A 25360-nucleotide genomic window follows, 5' to 3' on the forward strand; every position below is an offset into this window, starting at 1 on the left:
GCTACTTTATTTATTTTTCATTCGATGAAATTGCTTTAAAATTATCAATTTTATAAATTATACAACAATACATATAAGTACATACAAGGACTTATTATATTTTAGCATAGATAAAGCAGAAATGTGATTAAATTATTTTTATTTAACAAACATTATATGAAGGATGGAGGAGCTATATAATATTTAATTTTTGATTCATTAAAATGAAACTAAATGAAACTAAATGAAACTAATAAAATAATACCTTCACTTATTGTTTCCTCAGAAGTAGTCTGAGCTAGTATCGATTTATGTATAGTTCGAGTTTATTTTTCTTTTCCATTTCTTTGTGTAACTTAGTTTTCTTCGCCTTCTTCACCCAGTTGTCTTTCTTGTGTTCATTAATATTTAAAATAAAACCTTTAGGTCCATTTAATGGTGAATCATAAATCTCTTCGTCGATAAAGAATCTTGATATGGAATCGTATATTACTTTGAATGAGAAAAATAATATAAAATCAAATCCTGAAATGAGTGTAAAGCCCAGCATGAGGCTAAGGAGACCTCCGAAAGCCGCTGAAAAAATAATTTATATACAATACAAATATACTTATATATTGCACACCAAAATACAAGAAAAAAAAAGAAGAAGTATTATAAAAAAAACATGTTGGATATCCTTAAACAAAAACTATTTCTTGCTATTAGATTATTGCAAGGCCGCCTTCGTCCCACGCTCTTATTCATATCAAAACGCAGGTTTTGAGGGAGAATAACGAATAAGAGCTATACTTTTACTACACTTTTCTCACCTTCCAGTTGGCAAGGTGAGAGAGTCATAGTGTGAGAGAGTCAAGACATACGGGACAAAACATAGATCCCTTAAATCCTTGGGTTGGGGCAGTAAACGTGTAAGCAATAGTTGTGATTACACTTCTTCAGTGTCTATGTCTGTCAGCAAAGGTGATAACTAATTACCAGGGCGCCAGTCTACCTGTCTGACAAAATAAATGAACACAAAAACAATCAACAATCTTCTACAGCCAAACTTCACGCTCGGCTCACTCTCAAACAAGCTTGCACAAAGACCTAAGAACATTTGATAATTGCTGATCCTGTAAAAGTTGTTAGGAGTTTCTGACAAGTTTCTCAAACTCAGCCCGTAACTAAGAAGTTGGCAATGTTGCCCACGTGTTTGAGAAAGCACGTTAAGCCGTATATACACTGCGCCTAATCTCTATCCAGTTGTGTCCGATTACGGATCAGAAAGATCGGTATAGAAAATGCATCTGTGGTTACGCATTAATTTATGCACTTTAATTTCTCCTAAGCTAATTATCTACACTAGTCTAGCTTAGCCCAGAATTATCGCTATTGATATAATTGGCTAGTGTGGTCGAAATTTGGTCAGGGAGAGAAGAAGAAAACTTTTTATTCTATTATCCATAATTTGGTTTAATACTTTAATAATAAAAGTATTTATTATTAAAGCTATTATTATATTATCATTACTATATTACTGTTTTTATCAATATTATATTTTCAGCAAAAATTGTAATTTTTAATATAACGTTGATGTTAACTAAAAAATATATATTATTCATAATAACTATACAATATAAATGATAAAATAAATAAAAATACAATATGTATGAATAATTCAAGATTTATCGTTTTAAAAATTATATTTTACTACGAAAAAAATTATTCACTAATTTTCCAATTTATTACGCCTTAAAGATGTCTAGCGATCGAATTTCAACTGCGAAAGCGTCTGGAAATAGGTCGGTTAATTATAAAAAAAAAAACATATTTTGTACTATAACGACCAAAAGAGGCTGATAGGAGATAAACATTTAACAGCAAATATTAATATATGTAAAGGAAACATATTTAGTCTTTGTACTGTGGCTTATGTCTGCACTGATATTGTAATATCAGACCTTACTTCTTAAGCCTTACACTTGTAAAATATTGAAAGCCAACTTACGGTGTTACGCTATTTTGATGAGTATTGTATAAATTTTATAATAATTTAAAAAATAAAAGCTTTTTCTGATATTTCAGGATCGTTTTCCGCGGTGAATTTCGAATTTGTTCTCGTACTTTAGTTTTAATGGTGTTCATGGACTCGTGTCATGTAATGAACCGTGTGAAGTAATTCATTTGGTTGAATGGTGCAGTGCTCACTGCCATGGTTACCCAGTTCACCAAAATTTGTATACACCGAATTGGTGATTGTTTTCTAAAGATATCCTTGTGACTTTATACATTATAACATTTGTAAATTAAGTCAAAATATTAAAAGTAAACATAATTCAACGGCTTCGATTTTTTAAGTTTTTTTTTTCGATTATATTTATTTCTTTCAACACAAACAAAACTATACTTTGTATAATGCAAATATAAATATGATATAATGTATATAATATAATGCAAATATATAATTTATATAATATTAATATTATTATTATTATATATATTATTATTTATATTATTTATGTTAATATTATTTTTACGCTTAGTTATTGTTAGTTAGTTTATTTTAGCATAATAAAAATTTGTGTTATAATAATAGAATATTACATTAAAAAATTGTGATTATAAATATTGCTATCGTGGAATAAAATAATGAAATCAGCTCTTGATTTAAAATTGTCTTTTTCCTAGCTATATTTGGTTAGTTGCAATGATCTACTGGTTAAAGAGTTTAACACATTACCCGACAAATACATAATCAATTGAATTGAATGAACGCATATATTGCAAAATCTAATATTATTTTTATATCTCTATACAGAGGCATTATTAAAAAATAACAATTTAAGCCAGCGATTGAAATATTAGACATTTTTGGAATTGATAAACACCATTCTATTTCGGTTACAAAAAGTATATTTTCTGAATTTGTTTACTGAATATTATATTCGAACAATTTAACACGCCGAATATGACACCTTGTAAACGATTTTTTATTTTCTAATTAGTGACATTGGCCTCCAACTTAGCTCGCCTTCAACAAATTAAAATAATAGGAAATTGCTGACAACAGCTAGTGTAGTTACACTTATGATAACAACAAACGCAGATCGCTTAACGTAATTTCCAAGGTCGTATTCGTCTACAATTTCTATACTGATAATCTTTTAGAAATGTTTGAATCTCACTCATGAAATGTTCAAAACCTACAATGCTTTGCTGCTTTGATACGTGTTTCCTTTATGCTATAAGTGTTATATAGCCGCATATCGCACGGTGGTAAGGCTTTGTGCAACCTCTCTGGGTAAGTACCACCCATTCCTATTCAACCACCAAACAATATTTCGTCTTGCAAGTCCGACCGTTATTCGTCCCACGCTTTTACTCGATATTCTCCCTCAAAACCAGAATACTATACTTTTGTCATCTTCCAGTTGGAAGGGTGATTATTCAATATTTAATATTGTCATGTTTCGGTTAAACGGGTGAATGAGTCAGTGTAACTACAGGCGTGCTGGATGGCGATGGTCTCTTTCTGCGAGAGTGTTATATCGAAGAAGGAGGCTGCGGAGCAGCGGCTTAATGAGAGTATCTCCGCTTCATGTGAGGGAAACGCGTAAATGCGTTTTTGCAACGATATAAAAAAAAGGCACAAGGGACGTCTTAGTTTTAAAAGTTGGTGGAGCATTGAGGATTTATGGAATGTAAAATATTTCTTACATTGCTAATGTCTATGAGCGGTGATGTCCACTTACCATCAGGTGCTCCATTACAAGACCGCTTACCTGTTTCAAAAAAATAGAAACCATTCTGATGTAATAATTAATTGAGGAGTTTCAAGTTCTTACAGAATAGCCGTTTCAAAGTAAATATCATGCGATAGATAGATATGTGTATGTGGGCCTGCAAGTTTTTGCCCCATGTTTTTTTCAACACTAGCATCTGCTGAAATATGTCGCTGTTTTTCAAATACATTGTCTTGTCTATTTGAACTTCCGATTAAGTTTAACAATTAATGATAACAAGCCTTGTAGATTTCACAAACGAATAAAGTGTAATTTTCAAATGTATTGAAGAGATGGCACAGGAAGTAGAAAGTTCAAGCGTCAATGGTTTGTGGGCCGCGACTCCAACGCCTCGGGCATGTGCCATCCTCACTCTTAACAAGAGCTGGGCGCTTAATTAGAGGAGCAATTATTAATATTAGTAATTCCTTAAAAACGGACTTTGCTCGTATGCTTTAAAAATAAAAAATTAAAGTAAATCTTAGAAAGATCGTGAGTTCAAGCCCGTGCAAGGACTGCTGATTTTTCATGCGATTAATTTATGCTTACAATACATCTCGTGTTTAACTGTAGACCAAAGCAGCACTGTCGAATCAGCTCTAAGCCTTCTTATCATGCAGAAGCCTTTGCCAAATAGTGGGGCATTAATAGTGTAATTAATGACGGGAAATGAATATATTTCAAATGTAATAATTTTTTGTAAAAAATTATGATACTATTACTAGTCTATTCTATTACATTAAAATAGGTGGACGCTCACACATATACAAGAGATATTAAAAACAATAACTTACAAACACAACAAGCGAGTAATTAGTTAAATAATGATGTCTTCTTTCAAATGACTAATCAATAATGACAAAAAGAGCGAAATCATTGTTTACCTAAGCCTAGGCAACATTTATAAGTAAGGGCGTAAATAAATAAAATATATGGTATTAAAAATAATCTAACTGCCAAGCGTTGGCACATGAAGAATTTTATTGAATGTTAAATTCATATCAATACGGAAGTTAAAGCAATAAATATAAAAATATTTTGTCATGACAGTTTACGGAATTATTTTTATCGGATCATATAATGAGCGTCAATTGAACACTTGAGAAACGTTTCAATTCTAGCGAAAAAAAAAACCTTAAATATCCGATTTTATCGATCGTGATATGAAATAGATTTTTAGATAAATTTAACAGAATGATCAGATTAATACTCAGAAATAGTTAATCTCAAGAGAAATACGTTTATTGCGTCAATGTAATCATAATACATATCATATATATATATTGTAATATGTCATGGCGATCGTTCGAGCGGTACAGTAGATAAAGTACTGCATCGCTATCTTATAAAAGAGCGAAGATCATAAAAATATTCACCGTTAAAAAACATAATATGTGTAAATTACGAGTATCATTTTAATCAGTCAGGCGGTGTTTGATTTCAAGCAAGTAGACCACCATCCATATTATATACTGGTAATATATACTGGTATATAAGAACACTTTGTGTTTCCGTAACCAAGCAAACAAATACTAATTCGATTAATAAAGAACTCCATATTATTTCAGTTTATAATTTCAGGATCGAAGTAGCTCATATACAGTAAGTAGCTTCATATACAGAGGAAGAGGGATAGAAAATCGTCGATCGTAAATAAAAAGTTTATAAAAAATATTTTTATAAACTTAAAAAAATAAAATATTGTTATATATATATATACAACACCGCTAGGGTTGTGATTAGATTATAGATAGGTTAGCAACTAAATCAATTTATTAGTTAGACTGATATTATGTATAAAACATGTAATTACCTAGTATGTTCTGCCAGTTCAAGTAAACATCTCGACGGTAGCGCGTAGCAACCAAATCGTTGAAGAAGACATTTACAACCGAACGATTCTCTAGAAAAATGTTGTCGCTAAAAGATATATTATTATAATTAATTATATTGTCAATCGATATGCAATACTGTTGTAGTAGCGATAACAATGCAAATAAAATCTTCTTTCTAAGAAAAAAATATTATTGTTTTGAATTTTATATTATGATGACTGGCCCGTTTGACAGTAAGGTACATTAGAACCTTAGGCATTTATGTACTTTATATTGTCACATATGGTTTAATAAACTTCCGTGAATCGGTTAAGGTTAAATAGTTTTCAAAGATATTCAATATATAATACATAAGACGTTATGTGCTACATTTAAAAATTACTCACAAAAAAATTAAAATAGTTACACGTGTAATGTAAAATAATTTTGTATACTTAATAATTATATTTATATAAATACATTTGATGCAATATTAAAATCCATTGTATATTATAATGATAACTTATAAGCTAAAACTTTCCCATAACTATATACAATAAAGTATGGGACATATAAATCCGTCAATTTATTTTCGCAAAAAATAAAACGTAGTGGGATGCCAAGGACGGTCCCTATTTATACATGCATGTATATATATATATATATATATAAACGAAATACCACATATCACAAGATCTCTTAACCTATCCACCCGATTGACTTGAAATTTGTCAGTCACCCCTTCCCCGACGTAGTCGCTTACTAAGAACGGATTTTATGCAAATCCTATGCAAAATACATTTTACTTCTTACCAACCCGTGTGAAGCCTGGACGATTAGGTATATTAATATTTAAACATAAATGGTCTTACAACAATGACGTCGCGCTCAACGGAATCTTTTTAGATAGCTTTCCCAAAGCCACTTCCAATGGATAATCGTAGTGTTCACACTCTGGCATACATTTAACCAAATTATTGAAGCGGTTATCCTTTAAACTATCATTATCAGTTTCTTCGTTAAGCCAACTTGGACCTGTTACTAAAAAAACATTCAAGAATTTTAATGCACATGGCAATAGTTACTCTATCATAATAAACTTATATTTTATAGTCCTAAGTAATTATTAAAATATAGATAAAGAACAGACCGAATAAGGAAAGTCGATCATGGAAAAACACCTTTAATAGATTTTACGTCTTTAACATTATAACATCTTGAAAGACCCATGAATTTCATTTAAAAATATATATGTATATAATTTTTACAAAACGATCCTTAACATCACATAAAAAATTGAAGTTATTGTAAAGTAATAATTAATTAATTTATTATTATTACATATTTTTATACCACAAACATAAAATACAGAAAAAGTTGTACGACTTATCCTTCAGTCAGTAGGGGTGAAAATTATTTATTTATTTATTTATTTTTTTCGCCGGGAGGGCAAATGACTCTACTCCACCTGATGGTAAGTGGTAGTAGAGTCCAAACGCGACGACGGCCAGTACAGACGGGAAAAACGTTCTGCACTAGCCGCCTTTGCCTTGCCGGCCCGCAAGATGCCTCTTCACGCCTCGTTTGAAGGAATCCGGGTTGTAAGAGGAGGGGAACACGTGAGCTGGTAAGGAATTCCATTTTTTGGAAGTGCGACAAAGAAAGGAGTTGCCAAATTTCTTTGTTCGCGATGGAGTTGATGTCACAGTTAGGCGGTGACATCGAGAACCAGCTCGCGTGGACTTAAGAAGGAAGGGGAAGCAGGAATTAGAGAGAATAATTCCTCAGAGCACTCGCCGTGATACAGTCGATAAAAAGCGCTCAGTGCTGCTATCTCACGACGCAATTGTAAAGGTTCAAGGGTGTTTGTGACCTTTACGTCGCCAATAATGCGTACGGCACGTCGCTGCAACCGGTCCAATTCCTCGAGTAGGTACTTAGCGGAGCCATCCCAAAGGTGCGAGCAATATTCCACGCAAGACCGTACCTATGTTTTGAACCCCAGCATTCACTACATAGAATTGTGAAGCGCAACCATCTACTAAAACACGAAGGCTACACCTGTGTAGGAAGCTGGCAGTCCAGGTGCATAGCTGAGCAGGTAGACCATATGCCGGTAGCTTGGAGAGAAGACTTCTGTGCCAGACCCTGTCGAAGGCTTGGAGTTATCGAGGCTGACAGCCAACGATTCTCCATGCTTGTAGCTTCACCCCAGAGGTGTGTTACGTACGCTAGAAGATCACCTGTGGACCGTTTTAGTCGAAACCCGTACTGACGATCATTAATTAGACAGTGATTTTCTAGGTAATGGATCAGTTGGTTGCTTAGAATCCGTTCCATCACCTTACATAGTACTGAGGTGATATGATGTGAGGTGATAGCTATTGGTCGATAATTTGCCGGGTCAGACCGATCCCCTTTTTTGGGAACCACTTGCACATTAGCTCTTCTCCAAGCCTCCGGCATACATCCCGAAGCGAGAGAAAGTTAGAACAGGCGCGTTAACACAGGAAAGAGCTCCGCCGCGCACTTCTTCAGCACTATGGCTGGTATTCCATCGGGACCGCTAGCTTTCCGTATATCAAGTGATTGCAGCTCCGCACGCACATCACGTTGCCTGTTTTTTTTTTTTTTTTTTTTTTTTTTTTTTTTTTTTTTTTTTTTTTTTTTTTTTTTTTTTTTTTTTTTTTTTTTATGGGCCACCTGATGGTAAGTGGTCACCAAACGCCCTTAGACATTGGCATTGTAAGAAATGTCAACCATCGCTTATAGCCAATGCGCCACCAACCTTGGGAACTAAGATTTTATGTCCCTTGTGCCTGTAATTACACTGGCTCACTCACCCTTCAAACCGGAACACAATAATATCAAGTATTGCTGTTTTGCGGTAGAATATCTGATGAGTGGGTGGTACCTACCCAGACGGGCTTGCACAAAGCCCTACCACCAGTAGTGATTTTGATGTCAGGCATCGTGTGGCCACATGAAGGTATTGTTGGTGGCAGCGCACTACCATCATCGATCACGGAGTTGTCAGCAAAGAGTTTAGCCAGGAGATCGGCTTTCTCCTGCGGACTGTAAGCTAGCGATCCGTCCGGATTTCTGAGCGGTGGCAGCGAAGGCTGGCAGAAATTGTTTTGCACAGACTTGGTCAGATGCCAGAAGCTACGGGAGCCCCTAGGATGCGAAATAAGGTCATGACCAATCTGTACAATGCGCTGTGCATCCGCTCTCGTGTATGCCTTTCTACAGGACTTGGAATTTTTATTATAGTTTGCTTTCAGTGAGTCAATGTTAGATGCCCCGCTAATGCAGCCGTTGATTCACTTGCGATATGCCGCCTGCTTAGATAATACAGCATCGGCACATTCACGAGTGAACCAACGCTTACGCGTACTCCTACTGACGAGATCTGAGCTAGGAATGTTTCCATTCCCAACATGATCTCGTCAGCAACAGCAGCGGCACTAGCTGTCGGGTCAAGCAACGTTCCTTCCAAGGGACTGACGCATAGAAATCGCGCATACCGTCCCAATCCGCCGACTTATAGTGCCAAACGCGACGTTTGCATACCGCTAGTGGCGGCAGCTTGGCCTGTGGCACTCTGGTAGATATAAGGCTGTGACCCGAAGAGCCAAGAGGAGCCTGAACCACAACCTGATATTCCACCGGGTGAGAAGTCAGCAGAAGGTCCAGTAGAGAAGGTGCTTGCCCATCAATGTCTGGGATCCTGGTGGGCTGATCAATCAGTTAGGTCAAGTCATGTCTGAGAGCAAAAGCATGAGCAGTCCTTCCAGCATGGTCAGTTTTGAGGGATTTCAACCATGATTCGTGGTAAACATTAAAATCCCCCAAAAACACCAATTCCGCGTTAGGAAATTGCTCTTGCGCAGCATCTGCCACCCGACTAAGATAGTCAAATAATCGGCTTGTCTCCAAGTCACCATTGTGGGATCTGTAGAGGCACACGTAGACTCGGCTTTGACGAACCAGGTCCACACGTACCACCAACATGGAGAAGGAGGGGTCCTCCAAGCAGCGCAGTCGGTGACAGCAAACATCCGTCCTGACGAACAAGCATACTCCGGCTTTCGCTTTGAAGGATTCTTCAAGCGTGTAGCCGGGATAATTAAGGTAGCTGGTATCGGCAGGACGGAGTATTTGTGCCTCCGTGAGGAACAACATTGCTGGCCGTGCTGTCTCGAGATGGTGGTGGACAGCGTTGAGCTTAGTGTGGAGTCCACGGATGTTAGAGAACTCGACCTCAAACAGCGAGGGTATGATGGGGGTGTGCACCGCTGTACGACCGTTATTTCTATATTGTTTCACCATTTGGGAAATATAAACGTGAAGCGAGCGATGTATTGCCACGATAGGGATGGGCAAAGTGTGGAGGCGTGCTTCCCCAAGTGGTTGCCAAAAGGAAAAATACACTGACCCGCCGGACGGAAGGGCCACCGAACCCCCCCGGAAGTGGCCGCCGGGACCCCACCTACCGGTCACCAACCGGCACGACGGTCCAACCCGAGATTATGCGTGGCCTGGTGGGGCAGCCTCACAAGCTGGTTAGGCACGCTCGGGCCCCTGTAATATGCCACGGGCGGCCAGCGGAACAGCCGTTTCTTCGGGTCTCCCTGTCCGGCAGGTCAATACAGTTTCCCCCGGCATCGGTTCAACAGCCGTCTCCATTGGAACAACACCCATCGCGGCAATACTCGCTCGGGCTCTGGCTGTACGCTTGCCGACCTCGAAACGCGGCTGCAAGCCACTTCACGAGTTTTTCACCATGCGTACGGTGGTAACAAGCCAGGCGGATGTTTAACATCCTACCACCAGAAAAATTTGTTTGTTCTTTGGCTTGCAAATCTTTTGGTCGTACGGTTTGTACGCTGATGAAAAATCCAAGTTTGTGAAAAGTTCGAGTGTATTCTGCAGATAAAATATCAAGGAACTTAATAGTTCCTTCTTTATTTTATAATATGTGTTACAATATTACAATTTCGAAAGTAACTGTCTGTCTGTTGTGCCTTCACAGGTATACCACTGAACCGATTTTGATGAAATTTAGTATGAAGCAAGCTTGACTACTACTTTTATCACCTAATACCTGACAACAATGCAATACCTTCACCTAACAGGCGGGTAAAACCGGGGGCAAAATCTAGTTATTAATATATTAAACACACACAGTTAAACTTATTAAACTCCATTCAAAATTTATAAACATTGATATAATCTGTTTATTGTAAAGTTATAACCCGTTCGGAATATAATAATAAGTTAGGCTCTAGGATAAGAAATAATAAAAAATCGAATACAAAAAAGGTTCGAAATGGTCATTATTAATATTTTATTTCTTATGATTTCTATAAGCAATCGGTCGCAGGATCTCAGCCGTAGTATTGCATCCATATATGAATCTCGCTTGATGCCTGTTCTCCTTTACCACAAAAACGTTACATATTATGAAAACGATGCACTGAAATTCGACTTTAATATTTTACTACAATCAAATAAACATAAGTTTTGATTTTTTTAATGAATACCTACTTATTATTTTTTCCAGGCACTCGATGTCATGAAAATTACAAATTCTTCCGTAATCTGTAACAAAATTACTAATGAAAAACTCTTTTATATACATATCTTAAACACTATGGGAACCTATCAATAATAATACGGTTATATAAAGGATATAGTGACATCTTTTTGCAGGCATTAATTCGACACATTAATAGGGATTGGTTATTATAAGGAGCTGGTTTGGCAGACACGTCGTCTCCATAAAGAAACTCCAAATGTATTTATTCAAAGTTAAAGAATGTGTTCCAAATAACCTTTATTATTACAATATATTGAAATAGTTTTTTTTTGTACTAAAATTATCTATTTATTTTTTGTTGTTTCATTACGATACAAAGTGTAAATAAAAACAAAATATTTGAATGCTCCACAAGTGCATTCAAATAACAATAAAAAAACTGTAATGTATTAAGTTTTGAGAGAAACATAAACATAACAAGAAGCCAAGATGGCTTAGTGGTTAGAACGCGTGAATCCGATGATCGTGGGTTCAAACCCGGACAAGCATCACTGAATTTTCATGTGCTTAATTTGTGATTATAATTCGTGCTTGACGGTGAAGGAAAACATCGTGAGGAAACCTGCATGTGTCTAATTTTATTTAAATTATGTCACATGTGTATTCTTCCAACTCGCATTGGAGCAGCGTGGTGGAATAAGCTCTAAGCATTCTCATCAAAAAGAGAGAGGAGGCCTTAGCCCAGCAGTAGGACATTAACAGGCTGTCACTACTTACTACTACTATATATTTACAAACTTTTTATTGTATTTTCTTTTCTTTTTTGTTCATTTACGGCCACACTTATAAACGTTCCTTAGCAAGTGATTAGTTACACAATCGCGTGTCTTCTTCTTTCGAATTTCAAATCAATAATGACAGAAAGAGCGAAATCGACTAAAGTAAACAGCCGCTAAGCAAGGTTTATAAGTAAGGCGTTATATTTTTAAATTAAATCCGAATTTTATACATCTAGTGAAGATGTAAAATATATTTACCTTTTTGCGGGAAGAAGAAGGGAACACAATTACATGTATTCATCAATATTTGTACCTTACGCAGCGCCATACAATTGTGAAACGAATAATGATGGAAGTTCGCTAGGTGTACCTGAAATCAAACGTGTTTTTTAAATTAAATTAATAAATATAATGTTACAAATAGCTTCTAGAAGCTTCTTTAGCTAGCTAGAAGATTGCGGCTTCGAACCCGGTAAAGTGAATATAGTGCAGATCACTTCCTCAGATAAACAGTGTATAGAAGCGATTTTAAAAAATAGTTCAAATATTCCGTTTTTTTAGTTAATACAACTCTCATTGAGCAATATTTTAGCCATTTTTTTTTTCGTTTCCTAGTAATGAAGAATCTAGTGGACGTACCAAGAACCATGAGCAAATGACTAGATTACTTAGACTTAGACTTAGACTTAGTAGAGGTTTTATAAAACTACGTCCAGCGAGAATGCATAACCCTGAATATCTGCCGAAAGGACATTCTTTGTTTCTCGTATGATTTTGACATTCCTCTTCAAATGCAGACGTGAGCAAATCATTTAGTAACCTTCATTATTACACATATGAAGCGCTACAACTCAAAAACAGAGCGACATAAGACTTCAATTGACTGAACTGAATCGATTCGATTCGTCCAGTCTGAACATTAACCGATATCGATATAAACATGAGAAAAATCATGTACTGAAATGTTAGCCAATAGTCGTACACATAAAAAAGTATCAAACTATATTAATATTCTTAGAGCTCTGGTAGCTACGATACGATATTCGTAAGGTTTTTTATGTTAAGGCCAAAAAGTAAGTGGTCACCATCATATAAGAAATATTTACCATTCCTTACATCGCTAATGCACCAACGACCATGGAAACTAGGATGTTATGTCCCTTGTGCCTGTAGTTACACTGGCTTACTCACCCTTCAAACCGGAACGCAACAATACGAAGTATAGACGTTTGGAGGTAAAATAATATCTGATGAGTGGGTACCCACCCAGACGGCCTTGCATTAACCACCTAGTAACCCACCTAGTAACACTTGACAATTCTTCGTGTTTGACAATCATTAGTGGAATATGAAATCTTATCCTATTTTATTATATGCTACTTTTATAAAAAAAATAGGTATAATAAAGTCATAATGTAAATAGACCGCCTTCAGTCAGTCTATATACTTACTGACCCAACTGCAACTCAAAATTCAATACAAATACCATCCCTAACCATTAAAAAAACTACGAAATTTACCGCAGAATACGGTCGTGGATTATCGGAAATTATATGCGTCACATTTAAAGGATACACATCACGATACATTTCACAGATACGAAGTGAATTGTTAATTTCATGTCTTTATATTAGATTAGAAGTCGAGATGGCCCAGTGGTACGAACGCGTGATTCTTAACCGATGAACGTGGGTTCGAACCCGGGCAAGCACCTCTGAATATTCATGTGCTTAATTTCTGTTCATAATTCATCTCGTGCTTTTCAGTGAAGGAAAACATCGTGAGGAAACCTACATGTGTCTAATTTCATCGAAATTCTGCCACATGTGTATTCCACCAACCCGCATTGGAGCAGCGTGGTGGAATAAGCTCCAAACCTTCTCCTCAAATAGGAAGAGGAGGCCTTAGCCCAGCAGTGGGACATTTACAGGCTGTTACTTACTTATATTAGATATGTAGTACATAACATTTCGAATAATATTAGCTTTACTTATAAAAGTTGTTTAACGGGTAATTAGTTAAACAATAATGTGTGAAACTTCTTCTTTCGAATGTAATATCAATAGTGTCAGAAAGAGCGAAACCAATGTTCATTTGAACAGCCGTTAAGCAAACTTTTATAAGTAAAATATTTGTTTGCAGATCAGATTCAGATTACTAATCATTTTATTCATTTATCTTTCAAACTTCTGACTGTAAGAATTGTGAGGACTTCATTGAATAAAGAAAAAAATAAAATACCATTTGATAAATTGACCGTTCAAAGACAATCTTATCGAATTAATACCTATTTTAAAAACTGTCCTTTGTATTTATTGATTGATTGAACAAACGTTGACGTGTAATTGCATTCTTCTGAAACAAAATGCATTATCTAATCTAATCCAATAATGGCATAAGTTAAAACATAATTTGTAGCAATGCATGACATTTAAGGCGATCTTATATAGCACAACTGGATATTATTGAAGCACCTATTAGAGTGAATGATAAAGCTTATGGGTCTGGCGCACGAGACCGTTAGCTTATTTTTTTATTAAGGGCGACGTAATCCTTATTTCCAAGTATATTTCTTAGTGTCAGTGGTTTAAGAGGTATTGCCGTCATAGAGGAGACGTGCAACGATCATTATCAAAGGAAATGTTAGATTTTTTCACATAGATAGTCTATAAAGAATGACATATAATTGTATCGATTGGGCAACATTTATTATTAACTTAGGAACAACGCCACATTTTAGGTCTTAGCATTTGCTCATAAGGTCGATAAGCAGATACACGGTGCGAATATGACCCCCAATTGGTCTAGCCAATCCAAGCCATTGGTGAGCCGTATATAAGTTAAATAATCACTAACAGACTAATAAATCATTATTTTATATACATATAAAGTAAACCAAAAATCGTCGGTCCATCTTGTCAATTTAAAAAAGATTAAAATTAATCGATTTAAAAAAGGTAGCAGGTTCGGGATGGACGCGAACTGTCCAAGATCGGGATGGTTGGCGTTCTATGGGGGAGGTTTTCGTCCAGCAACGGCAAAAGGCTGAAAAAATAATTATGTCAGCTTTATGTGAGATAATATGAAAAGAAACATTTCAAATATTTAGAGCAACACGTCGGATGTAAGCATTACGTTTTCAATTTATTTCTTAATTAGTAAGAAATAAATTTATGTTTCACATTATTTATCACATAAACAGGACTAGGAAAGATGTAAATATTATAAGATTAATGTGATACCGCTATTGCGATTTTTGGACTAACAGTAGTGAATGTAGATACGGATTATTTTATATTACATATTATTTATTAAAATATTTATATAATTAAATCGACTGTTATCCGATAACTATATCTTAATAAAGACTATATCTCGCTGCATTATATGATGCGTCATTGTTTCTTGATAATCGTTTAATTATTACATTCAAATTGATGTGATAATGATTCATTTGTTAAAATTGTATATATGTATTCATTATAATATAGATATATAAAATTTAATACGCAAATAAATCCGAACATTTTTACCGAACTGCAGATCCGTTCTGTCGAAATCCCGTATCTATCTATCTATCGTACACATATATCCAGTATATATGTGTGTATCCCAGAGTATACATACATATATTTTGCGACATTCATTCATTCCATTACTTAAATCTAATACTACTTCATATCACTATAACATTGAGCTATAACATAACGCACGCAGTCGGCAGTGCTTTGGCAGACAAGTTGTTTCACCTTTTTAATTTTACAGATTATTAGGAAAAATTTTCACGAAAATAAAATTTAGTAAGCGCTAAAAACTTTTATCGTTGTAAAAACAAAACAAAAGGGTTTTACAAAAACCCCAAAAGGCACTAAATTATTTTGGAATAATTTAGTGCCTTTTGGGGCAATTATTTATTATTTGGGGAATTATAATTAATTATCCAGTTTTTGTGTCAATAAACTGAAATAGCATTAATCAAAAAAGAAATTAGAGTACATTTCGTGATTTTTCTTATAGAGTAAATATTATTCTTTTATGTTTTCTAATACTATAATAAAGAAAATTTATTCATTTTGCTTTATTATTTTTAAATAATAATTGCTGAATAAATCATAACTTATCATAATTATACCTAAGCTAAATTAAAAAAGGGGCGTACGAAATTCTTTGTGTGATGATAAATAAGGTAGTCATAATAACGCCATTATAAGTAAAACATTAAAGTACATTTTTTTTTAATTATTTAAATATATATAATGTTTTTATCGAAAATAGATCTTCGATATTTGTATTAAATTTGATGAAATGAATTAGATACAATTATTTGAAAAAATATAATTTGATCTTATGAGATCTTTAATAAATATTTATTGTATAAAAATGTCCAGTCTACTAAAATATTCAACCGGCAACGGCAGCTAATTTCAAAATTTTACCAGTACTAACTTCACTTTGATAGCGAACTCTTAGTGCCTCCGCTGATCCGATCCGGAGAAGAAGACCGGGGAGGAGGCGTCGGCGCTATGGGCACCTTCTCTCCCCCCGCCGTAAGAGCCGCCGGGACTAGTTGGGTTCTCTGTGTCCCGGGAACCCGAAACACCGGTCGTATGTAATCAAAAAAGAAAAAGCATACCGATGCTTGTTCAACTGATTTAATTTGGTTTTGTCCGGTTTTTTTTAGTTTGTTCATTCGAACTACGCCGCGTGCCTAGCTTGATAGGTGGATGGTCTTTGCGATATTTTCCCACCATTTCGACTCGATGTTTATAATAGCGCCGTTGGGTTTAAAACGCAATAACTTAGTACTTCATTGTTTTATTAAATTTACATTACTTTGAACTAAATTAAATTAAATTGCGAAAAAGATTAGACTGATTTGTGTACTGCTTTGTGATTTCTGATTTGTGATTTCTGTACTGCTAAAATGTTACAATTCACAATATATGTTAAAAGTAAATGTAATAGCTTGTTAAAGCCCAAGCCCAGTTAGAGTAAAGTCTCCTTTTCAGTATCCGCAAGATTAACTGGATTTTGATCCCGCCAAGACTGATACAGATGCACGCATACGATGTACCACTATAGATTTGTGCCTGTCAGAGCGAGACCAGCGAGGATATTCACTTATTCTCGCGTAGTCTCTATTTAGCCTTAAAGGAAATGCATCTAGCCAATGGACTGTCGCAAGTTTCTTTTGCTGTCATGCCATGGTCCCAGTATAAAGATCTTTTTGTAACCCCTTACGGTTTGATCTATCAAATCCCTGCTGCTACACTTATTAACATGCAGAACAGTAAACCTAAGGAAAATGAATACAGCGACATACACAGCGCGACTTTCAACAACCTTGACGGCTCGATTTAAGAATATGTTGACAGAACAGATAACTTTGGCTATAGTGTTGGCCTACATGTGATGTGAACCTCAAGTAATACCTAGGAGGAAGAATTGATTGATGGCGTGGAATCTTAGTTCGGATGGTCGGACTGTACCAGTAGCTATTTCGTAGCCGTAGTCCGGTATAAGTCGGTATCTGATTATGGATGCGCGATTCGCGAGTGGCTCTGGCAGAAGTCGGGTCTGTTAGAGACCAAGGAGTCGTATGAGACTCGACACTCATGAGGAACGCAGTAAAACAAACAGTGGTTTGTTGAGGGGACTAAACCTAAAGCCAATAAAATGTTATATAAATAAACGAAATTTAAAAGATAATATCAAAATAGATTCAATTACTCAGCGTAGAATCAACATCGATCTTTATTTAAGGAATGTCGAAGATTTTTATCATTATATTTTAAATCTACGTATTTACGTCACAACAATAAATTAAATATATCATTTAAAGATGTCTACATGGTGATGTTATTACATATATAATGTAATTTATTTCATTTTATTCTTAAGCTGTTTTAATTCAATAAAATAAGTTTATTTCAAAAAATTTCCTTTTTAGGATAGCGATGTGGCGCAATTATATGCATCTAAGATGTGTATCATCATGGTGACTGTTCTTAACAGCGACTGGCCAGTTACACAGATGCACCCTCTATTATCACGCTCTCATAATTGGATGAAATGGCAATCCGATCGGATAGGAATCGGCTCCACAATTTTTATGACAGCAAAACACAAAAAAAAACAAGGTCGCTCTCACTAACACGTACAGTGTACACACGTACTGAGAACTGAAATGATATCACCATAAATGTATGATATAAAAATGAGCTATAATATAATTTCTACGTGATTGATAATATTATGTATATTTTATTTTATTCAACCAATAAAGATAGTCCTAGAAAAAATGTCGGTATAAACTATTGTTTCGGCACTTATTTGGCTAATATTGGCATAACTGTAACAAATATTCGTCAGCTAAAGCAAGACAAGACAAATCTATTAACTTATAACGTTTTCTTGTATCGTGGGAGATAAGGCGATAAGTTAAAACAGACCCAACCAAAAAGTCTACATAATCTGTGTACAGTATTTTATCCGTGCAGTGACGGAGAAAGAATACATTTCACTGCCCCTCTCATTCCCATGGGTGTCGTAAGAGGCGACTAAGGGATATCTGAGCGACCATCTGCTCATCTGGTGGTAGGATGCTAACATCCGCCTGGCTTGTTACCACCGTACGCATGGTGAAAAACTCGTGAAGTGGCTTGCAGCCGCGTTTCGAGGTCAGCCAGCGTACAGCCAGTGCTTAAGCGAGTATTGCCGCGATGGGTGTTGGTCCAGTGGAGACGGCTGTTGAACCAATGCCGGGGGAAACTGTATTGACCTGCCGGACAGGGAGACCTGAAGAAACGGCTGTTCCGCTGGCCGCCCGTGGCATAGTACAGGGGCCCGAGCGTGCCTAACCAGCTCGCGAGGCTGCCCTACCAGGCCACGCATAATCTCGGGGTGGACCGTCGTGCCGGTTGGTGACCAGAAGGTGGGGTCCCGGCGGCCACTTCCGGGGGAGGTTCGGGGGCCCTTCCGTCCGGCGAATCAGTATATTTTCCCTTTTGGCAACCATTTGGGGAAACACGCCTCCATACTTTGCCCATTCCCATCGTGGCAATACGTCGCTCGCTTCATGTCTCTTTTCCTTATTTTTCCAAATGGTAGCGAAACTAAGAAATAACGGTCGTTCAGCGGTGCACACCCCCACCATACCCACGCTGTTTGAGGTCGAGTTCTCTAACATCCTAAGACTCCACGCTAACCTCGACGCTGTCCACCACCATCTCGAGACAGCACGGCCAGCAATGTTGTTTCTCACGGAGACGCAAATACTCCGCCCTGCCGACACCAGCTACCTTAACTATCCCGGCTACATGCTTGAAGAATCTTTCAAAGCGAAAGCCGGAGTATGCTTGTTCGTCAGGGCGGATGTTTGTTGTCACCGATTGGGCTGCTTGGAGGACCCCTCCTTCTCCATGTTGGTGGTACGTGTGGACCTGGTTCGTCAGAGCCGAATCTACGTGTGCCTCTACAGATCCCACAATGGTGACTTGGAGACAAGCCGATTATTTGACTATCTTAGTCGGGTGGCCGATGCTGCGCAAGAGCAGTTTCCTAAAGCGGAATTGGTGTTTTTGGGGAATTTTAATGCTCACCATGAATCATGGTTGAAATCCCTCAAAACTGACCATGCTGGAAGAACTGCTCATGCTTTTGCTCACACATGACTTGACCCAACTGGTTGATCAGCCCACCAGGATCCCAGACATTGATGGGCAAGCACCTTCTCTACTGGACCTTCTGCTGACTTCTCACCCGGTGGAATGTCAGGTTGTGGTTCAGGCTCCTCTTGGCTCTTCGGATCACAGCCTTATATCTACCAAAGTGCCACAGGCCAAGCTGCCGCCACTAGCGGTATGCAAACGTCGCGTTTGGCACTATAAGTCGGCGGATTGGGACGGTATGCGCGATTACTATGCGTCAGTCCCTTGGAAGGAACGTTGCTTCAGTGGGAATGACCCGGCAGCTAGTGCCGCTGCTGTTGCTGATGAGATCATGTTAGGAATGGAATACTACATTCCTAGCTCAGATCTCATCAGTAGGGGTACGCGTAACCGTTAGTTCACTCGAGAATGTGCCGATGCGCGGCATATCGCGCGTGGATCAACGGCATCTAACATTGACTCACTGAAAGCAAACTACAATAAAAATTCCAAGTCCTGTAGGAAGGCATACACGAGAGCGGATGCACAGCGCATTGTACAGATTGGTCATGACCTTATTTCGCATCCTAGGGGCTCCCGTAGCTTCTGGCGTCTGACCAAGTCTGTGCAAAAAATTTCTGCCAACCTTCGCTGCCACCTCTCAGAAATCCGGACGGATCGCTAGCTTACAGTCCGCAGGAGAAAGCCGATCTCCTGGCAAAACTCTTTGCTGACAACTCCGTGATCGATGATGGTAGTGCGCTGCCACCAACAATACCTTCATGTGATAGCTTCACACCTCTGGGGTGAAGCTATCGACAAGCATGGAGAATCGTTGACTGTCAGCCTCAATATCTCCAAGGCTTTCGACAGGGTCTGGCACAGAAGTATTCTCTCCAAGCTACCGGCATATGGTCTACCTGCTCAGCTATGCACCTGGACTGCCAGCTTCCTACACAGGTGTAGCCTTCGTGTTTTAGTTGATGGTTGCGCTTCACAATTCTATGTAGTAAATGCTGGGGTCTCCCAGGGATCTGTGCTATCTCCCACACTCTTTCTTTTGCATATCAATGATGCTCTCTCTTGGGAACATACATTGCTATGCAGACGATAATACAGTGCATGGTGGATACCACGGACGCGCAGTGGCTGGGCGGGCGGAAACTGAGGAGAGGCGGGAGAATCTTGTCATTGAACTCGATAGGACGTTAGAGCTCATCGCCAAATGGGGTTCTAATAATCTCGTTGAGTTTAATGCCAAGAAAACACAGGTATACGCTCTCACAGCGAAAAAGTCAACATTTTCCCCTCTTCCCTACCTCTGTATCATCAGCGGTGGCACACCGCTGATGATACAGAGGGATACAAAGCAAAATCGCCATGCTGGGAATGGACGTTCGCTGCGACCTTAGTCCAAGGGATTACATCGAGGCTGTTATAAAAACAGCTTCACGGAAACTCGGAGTTCTGAACAAGGTGCGGCGCTTTTTCACGCCACAACAACTGTGCCTGCTGTACAAAACACAGTTACGGTCTTGCGTGGAATATTGCTCGCACCTTTGGGATGGCTCCGCTAAGTACCTACTTGAGGCCTTGGACCGGGTGAACCTTTACAACTGCGTCGTGAGATAGCAGCACTGAGCGCTTTCTATCGACTGTATCACGGCGAGTGCTCTGAGGAATTATTCTCTCTAATTCCTGCTTCCCCCTTCCTTCTTAAGTCCACGCGAGCTGGTTCTCGATGTCCATCAATTCCATCGCGCACAAAGAAATTTGGCAATTCCTTTCTTTGTCGCACTTCCAAAAAATGGAATTCCTTACCAGCTCACGTGTTCCCCCTCCTCTTATAACCCGGGTTCCTTCAAACGCGGCGTGAAGAGGCATCTTGCGGGCCGGCAGGGCGGGGACGGCTTGTACAGAACATTCTTCCCGACTGTACTGGCCGTCGTCGCGTTTGGACTCTATTACCACTTACCATCAGGTGGAGTAGGGTCATTTGCCATCCCGGCGCATATAAAAAAAAAAGATATTATATTATCTGTAAATCAAGAAATAATTTAATAGATATGAAAAATTTACTATCATTATTGATATATATTATGCATTTATATACAAAATTTAAAAAAAATCATAAAATGATCGCACGCAACGATTGAATCACGTTATGATTAAAATATAATTATGATAAATAAAAATATGACACATCATTTGCGTAAACAAGTCTTATAGATATAAAAAAATCGCAAGTTGTATGAATCGTTTATTTTTAAATATATTTTGTTTTCAATTCTTTGAGTCAATTAGTTTTACTTTTATGGCCTAAAAATATTGTTATCTCTTAATTATATAAAGGATTACATAAAATGCAGGTCTCCATTCCTAGAGGGGTTCCCGGGGACAGGGGACCGACTTAGCCTTAGCGGCGCTTATGACAGGGAGATGGTACGCATAGCGCCGACGCTTTATCCCCGGTCATCTTCCATGGCTTGGATCAGCAAGTTTTTATAAAAAAACAAAACTACACCCACGATTTCGGATTTACTATATTTATTCCTATTTCGTACAATTACTATAAAGTAACAGAATATATTTGTGTGTCCGTTTTAATGTCAACATTATATCATCATAATCATGATATGCTTATTAAAGGTCCCCCATCGTAATCGTATGATTAGATAATTATTTTATAAAATTGTAACCTTTTTTATTGTATTAAAGTCACAGACAAGATTAGTTTTAAAAAAATTGTGATCAGTTGTTGTTTATTGATAGTGATATTCGAATGAAGAAGACACAGCTATGCTTAATGAATTATCCCGTAATCCAAGTTAATAGATAAATACTACCTGATATTCTATTGAAAATAATTGTCGTGTCTCCAATACAGCAAAGATCACACGTTTTACTGTTGACTGTACACTACTACTAACGCAACAATGTCATTACGCTGATTTGGCAGTAATAAACAGGAATAAGGAAAGCGGTAAGCAAACTACCGCTACTGCGCGTAATATGCTTTGGGTGGCCGAACATGACGATATGTAGCCTATTTTTTTATTGTTAATAGAAAGGTGGTCTGGCAATCTAGCTACATCGTGATAAGGTCACCACTACTAATAGAGATTAATTAAGAAATATTAAACATTTCTTACATCGCCAATGCGCTACCAATTTGGGCTACCAATTACACTGACTCAGGAACCCTTCAAACTGGAACACATTCATATTAAGTAGTGATATTTAGCGGTAGCATAAGTGATAAGATATAGGTACCTACCCAGACCAAGGATGTTTTAATCTTATTATATTAAGCGAACAATTCTTGTATATAAATATATTTTGACTATCTCGAAAATTTTCTTTAGGTCTCATTTATACATCATCTGATTTTATACCTCTTAAGATGCATTTTCGTAATGGTAAAACTGACTAAGTTTCAGTACAATATTATTATTATTGAATATAATATGATAAGTAACGATAGATAAACTGTAAAATAATAAAATAGTTTACCAGATTGCTTGTAATAAAATATTTAAATAAGTGCATTTATGAGTTAATGACCAGTTCATATATAGTTGAGATCAAAAATATTTATATACAAACAGTGTGTGATTCGTATCACAATATCTTCTCCGAAAAAACGAGATTTTACAAAAAAAAAGCTGAGTGAAGCTCGGTAGCCCAGGTGTAATCAGAAATCAAGATGGAGTTTATGTTAATCGGAAATACCACAGATTCAGAATGTGAACTCTACTGAAGAAATAACCAACGATACGATATTCCCAACACTTAATAAATGGAAGTCACAATAGTATAGTAGTAGTATAATTAACGCGAAACGTAAATCTTTTATAATCATAGATAGCTAAACTCAAATTACCTATTAAAATTCGATCGTTCTTTTGTCGCGTGAACATAGTCTCTGAAAAAAAAGGAAGCTAGATAATCTTGTGCTGTATCTGCGGATTATATTACGCGTGGCGGATTATTTATGTATTATTTTAATAAAACTTGCGTAATATATTACAATATTCTGATTTGATTTTTCTAGAAAAATTTAATCATTTCTAAACAATTCAATGACAAAGTCAATTTGTGTAACTACAAGATTGGGTATTTCGCCGTAAATCAGTTGTTGAGCATTGTTATTGTAATAGTGACAATGCGTAAATAACGGTAGTTTTTATTTAAGAGATATGGTCAGACTATGCAACGAAGAAAGTTAATTCAAATAAAAAATAAAGATTTTTCTGTTCTTATATGAATTTAATAGATTAAATTAAATGACTGGAAATTCTTCGCAAATTACAACAACATGAAAATAAGGCAAGGCAATTAAAGCAATAAAGTCAGACAAATAAACTTCGGAGTTAAATTCGATTGCATTTCCAAATTATTCTTATTCTGAATATATGACCTAACCATGATGAACTGAGAGGCGTTATCTTTTTATTATGCGTGTAATCTTACTGGATCATTCACCTTTCATGCAAGCGTTACATGATATTAATTCAATTTTTTTGAAAACACGGGAGCGCTTGCGCGTACTACCATTTCGGTTGGATTCCCGGAGTACAGACACCCTTCTACCCCCGGCGACGATTACAGCGGGGGAAGAAGGAGCGCCGAAATATTCTCCCCTATCTTCTTCAGCGAAGGCACTCTAATCAGATTATTTGAGTCCAGATACCGACCTTTTGCTTCAGCATGACTGCGGAATGATACTCTCTATATGTATTAAATTATAACTATCATGTTCCATTAAGAAAACGATAATATTTTGCCATTAATAAATATCACAAATGATGTACTATAATTTGTAAAATGTCTTGCAATTTCAACGGTATTATACATATTTTGTCTTGTCTTAGCTACCGAGCTTGGACACAACATTGTTTATGTGTATCTACAGTTTGTAGCCACCCATCATACCAAAACAAAATAACATCTAGGATATTAAACACACTTTACTAGCGTAAAAGTAGACGGCTATCTATCTATTGCTATACTGACTACGACATTCATTCTAACGTTAGAAACGTGGCCCCGAAGCGTTTGAGCGCCGCCTATAGTACATTTTAATCACAAGGCTCGTGACGGTCTACGGTTTGACATTGTAAAGCGGGCGGTAGTGTTAAGGAAATCACGGATTGAGCATTATTACTCTCTCCATGGCTCATAACGTGATGTTATATAGACTATAAAAAAATTAAATAAATAGGCTCCAACGCGATTAGTTTCTAATCGTACTTACTGTTAGATACTAAGATAAGGTCGTTCAAGCAAATAAACAACATCTCCCACATTAGATATTACAATATAAATAATTCTGATGTTTACATTATAAGATTATCTCAATTATTATCATTGAAACATAAAAATAAGAATTTTATTATTGTATTCGATCATATCGTGCCAATACATCGTACAAAACTTTGAAAAATTTTAAACGTTTATTTAAATACCTCATATTTCAAAAACTACTAGCACGAACATCAATTTGTCTAAATCTAAATCAAACGTTTATGATTAATACGCTATTTATCCACAATAGTTTTAATCCTTACGGATTAAAACTTTGTGATAATAATATTAAGCTAGAGCTATCATTAATACATCGACATATTAAGCTATATGTAGGAAAATAATACTGGAACATATCAAAATACTGTCAATATAGCCTATTTGTTGCCGCTCACGGCGTTCCACGCGTGAGAGTAGAATGGTATAGGTGAGGCATCCTATGACCTTTTATGCATCCCCGACAATGTGTGCAAAATTTCATAATGATCAAATAAACAAACTCACTTTCGATCTATAACTTTAGTAA

At 36.8% G+C, this 25360-nt stretch overlaps 1 protein-coding gene across 1 annotated transcript in view; it reads right to left on the bottom strand.

Annotated features, from left to right (window-relative positions):
- Window positions 1-277: 277 nt before the first annotated feature.
- LOC126780671 (sodium channel protein Nach-like) overlaps window positions 278-25360 on the bottom strand; it is a 54814-nt gene continuing 29731 nt past the window's right edge. Inside the window, exons 7-11 of the mRNA XM_050505301.1 lie at window positions 12137-12248; window positions 11108-11161; window positions 6430-6592; window positions 5557-5663; window positions 278-555 (exon numbers count right to left, since the gene is read on the bottom strand). Of these exons, the coding sequence (XP_050361258.1) occupies window positions 278-555; window positions 5557-5663; window positions 6430-6592; window positions 11108-11161; window positions 12137-12248 (714 nt within the window). The remainder of the gene's footprint in view (window positions 556-5556; window positions 5664-6429; window positions 6593-11107; window positions 11162-12136; window positions 12249-25360) is intronic.

Source organism: Nymphalis io, chromosome Z, assembly GCF_905147045.1.
Source record: "Nymphalis io chromosome Z, ilAglIoxx1.1, whole genome shotgun sequence".
Classification (NCBI taxonomy): Eukaryota; Metazoa; Arthropoda; class Insecta; order Lepidoptera; family Nymphalidae; genus Nymphalis; species Nymphalis io.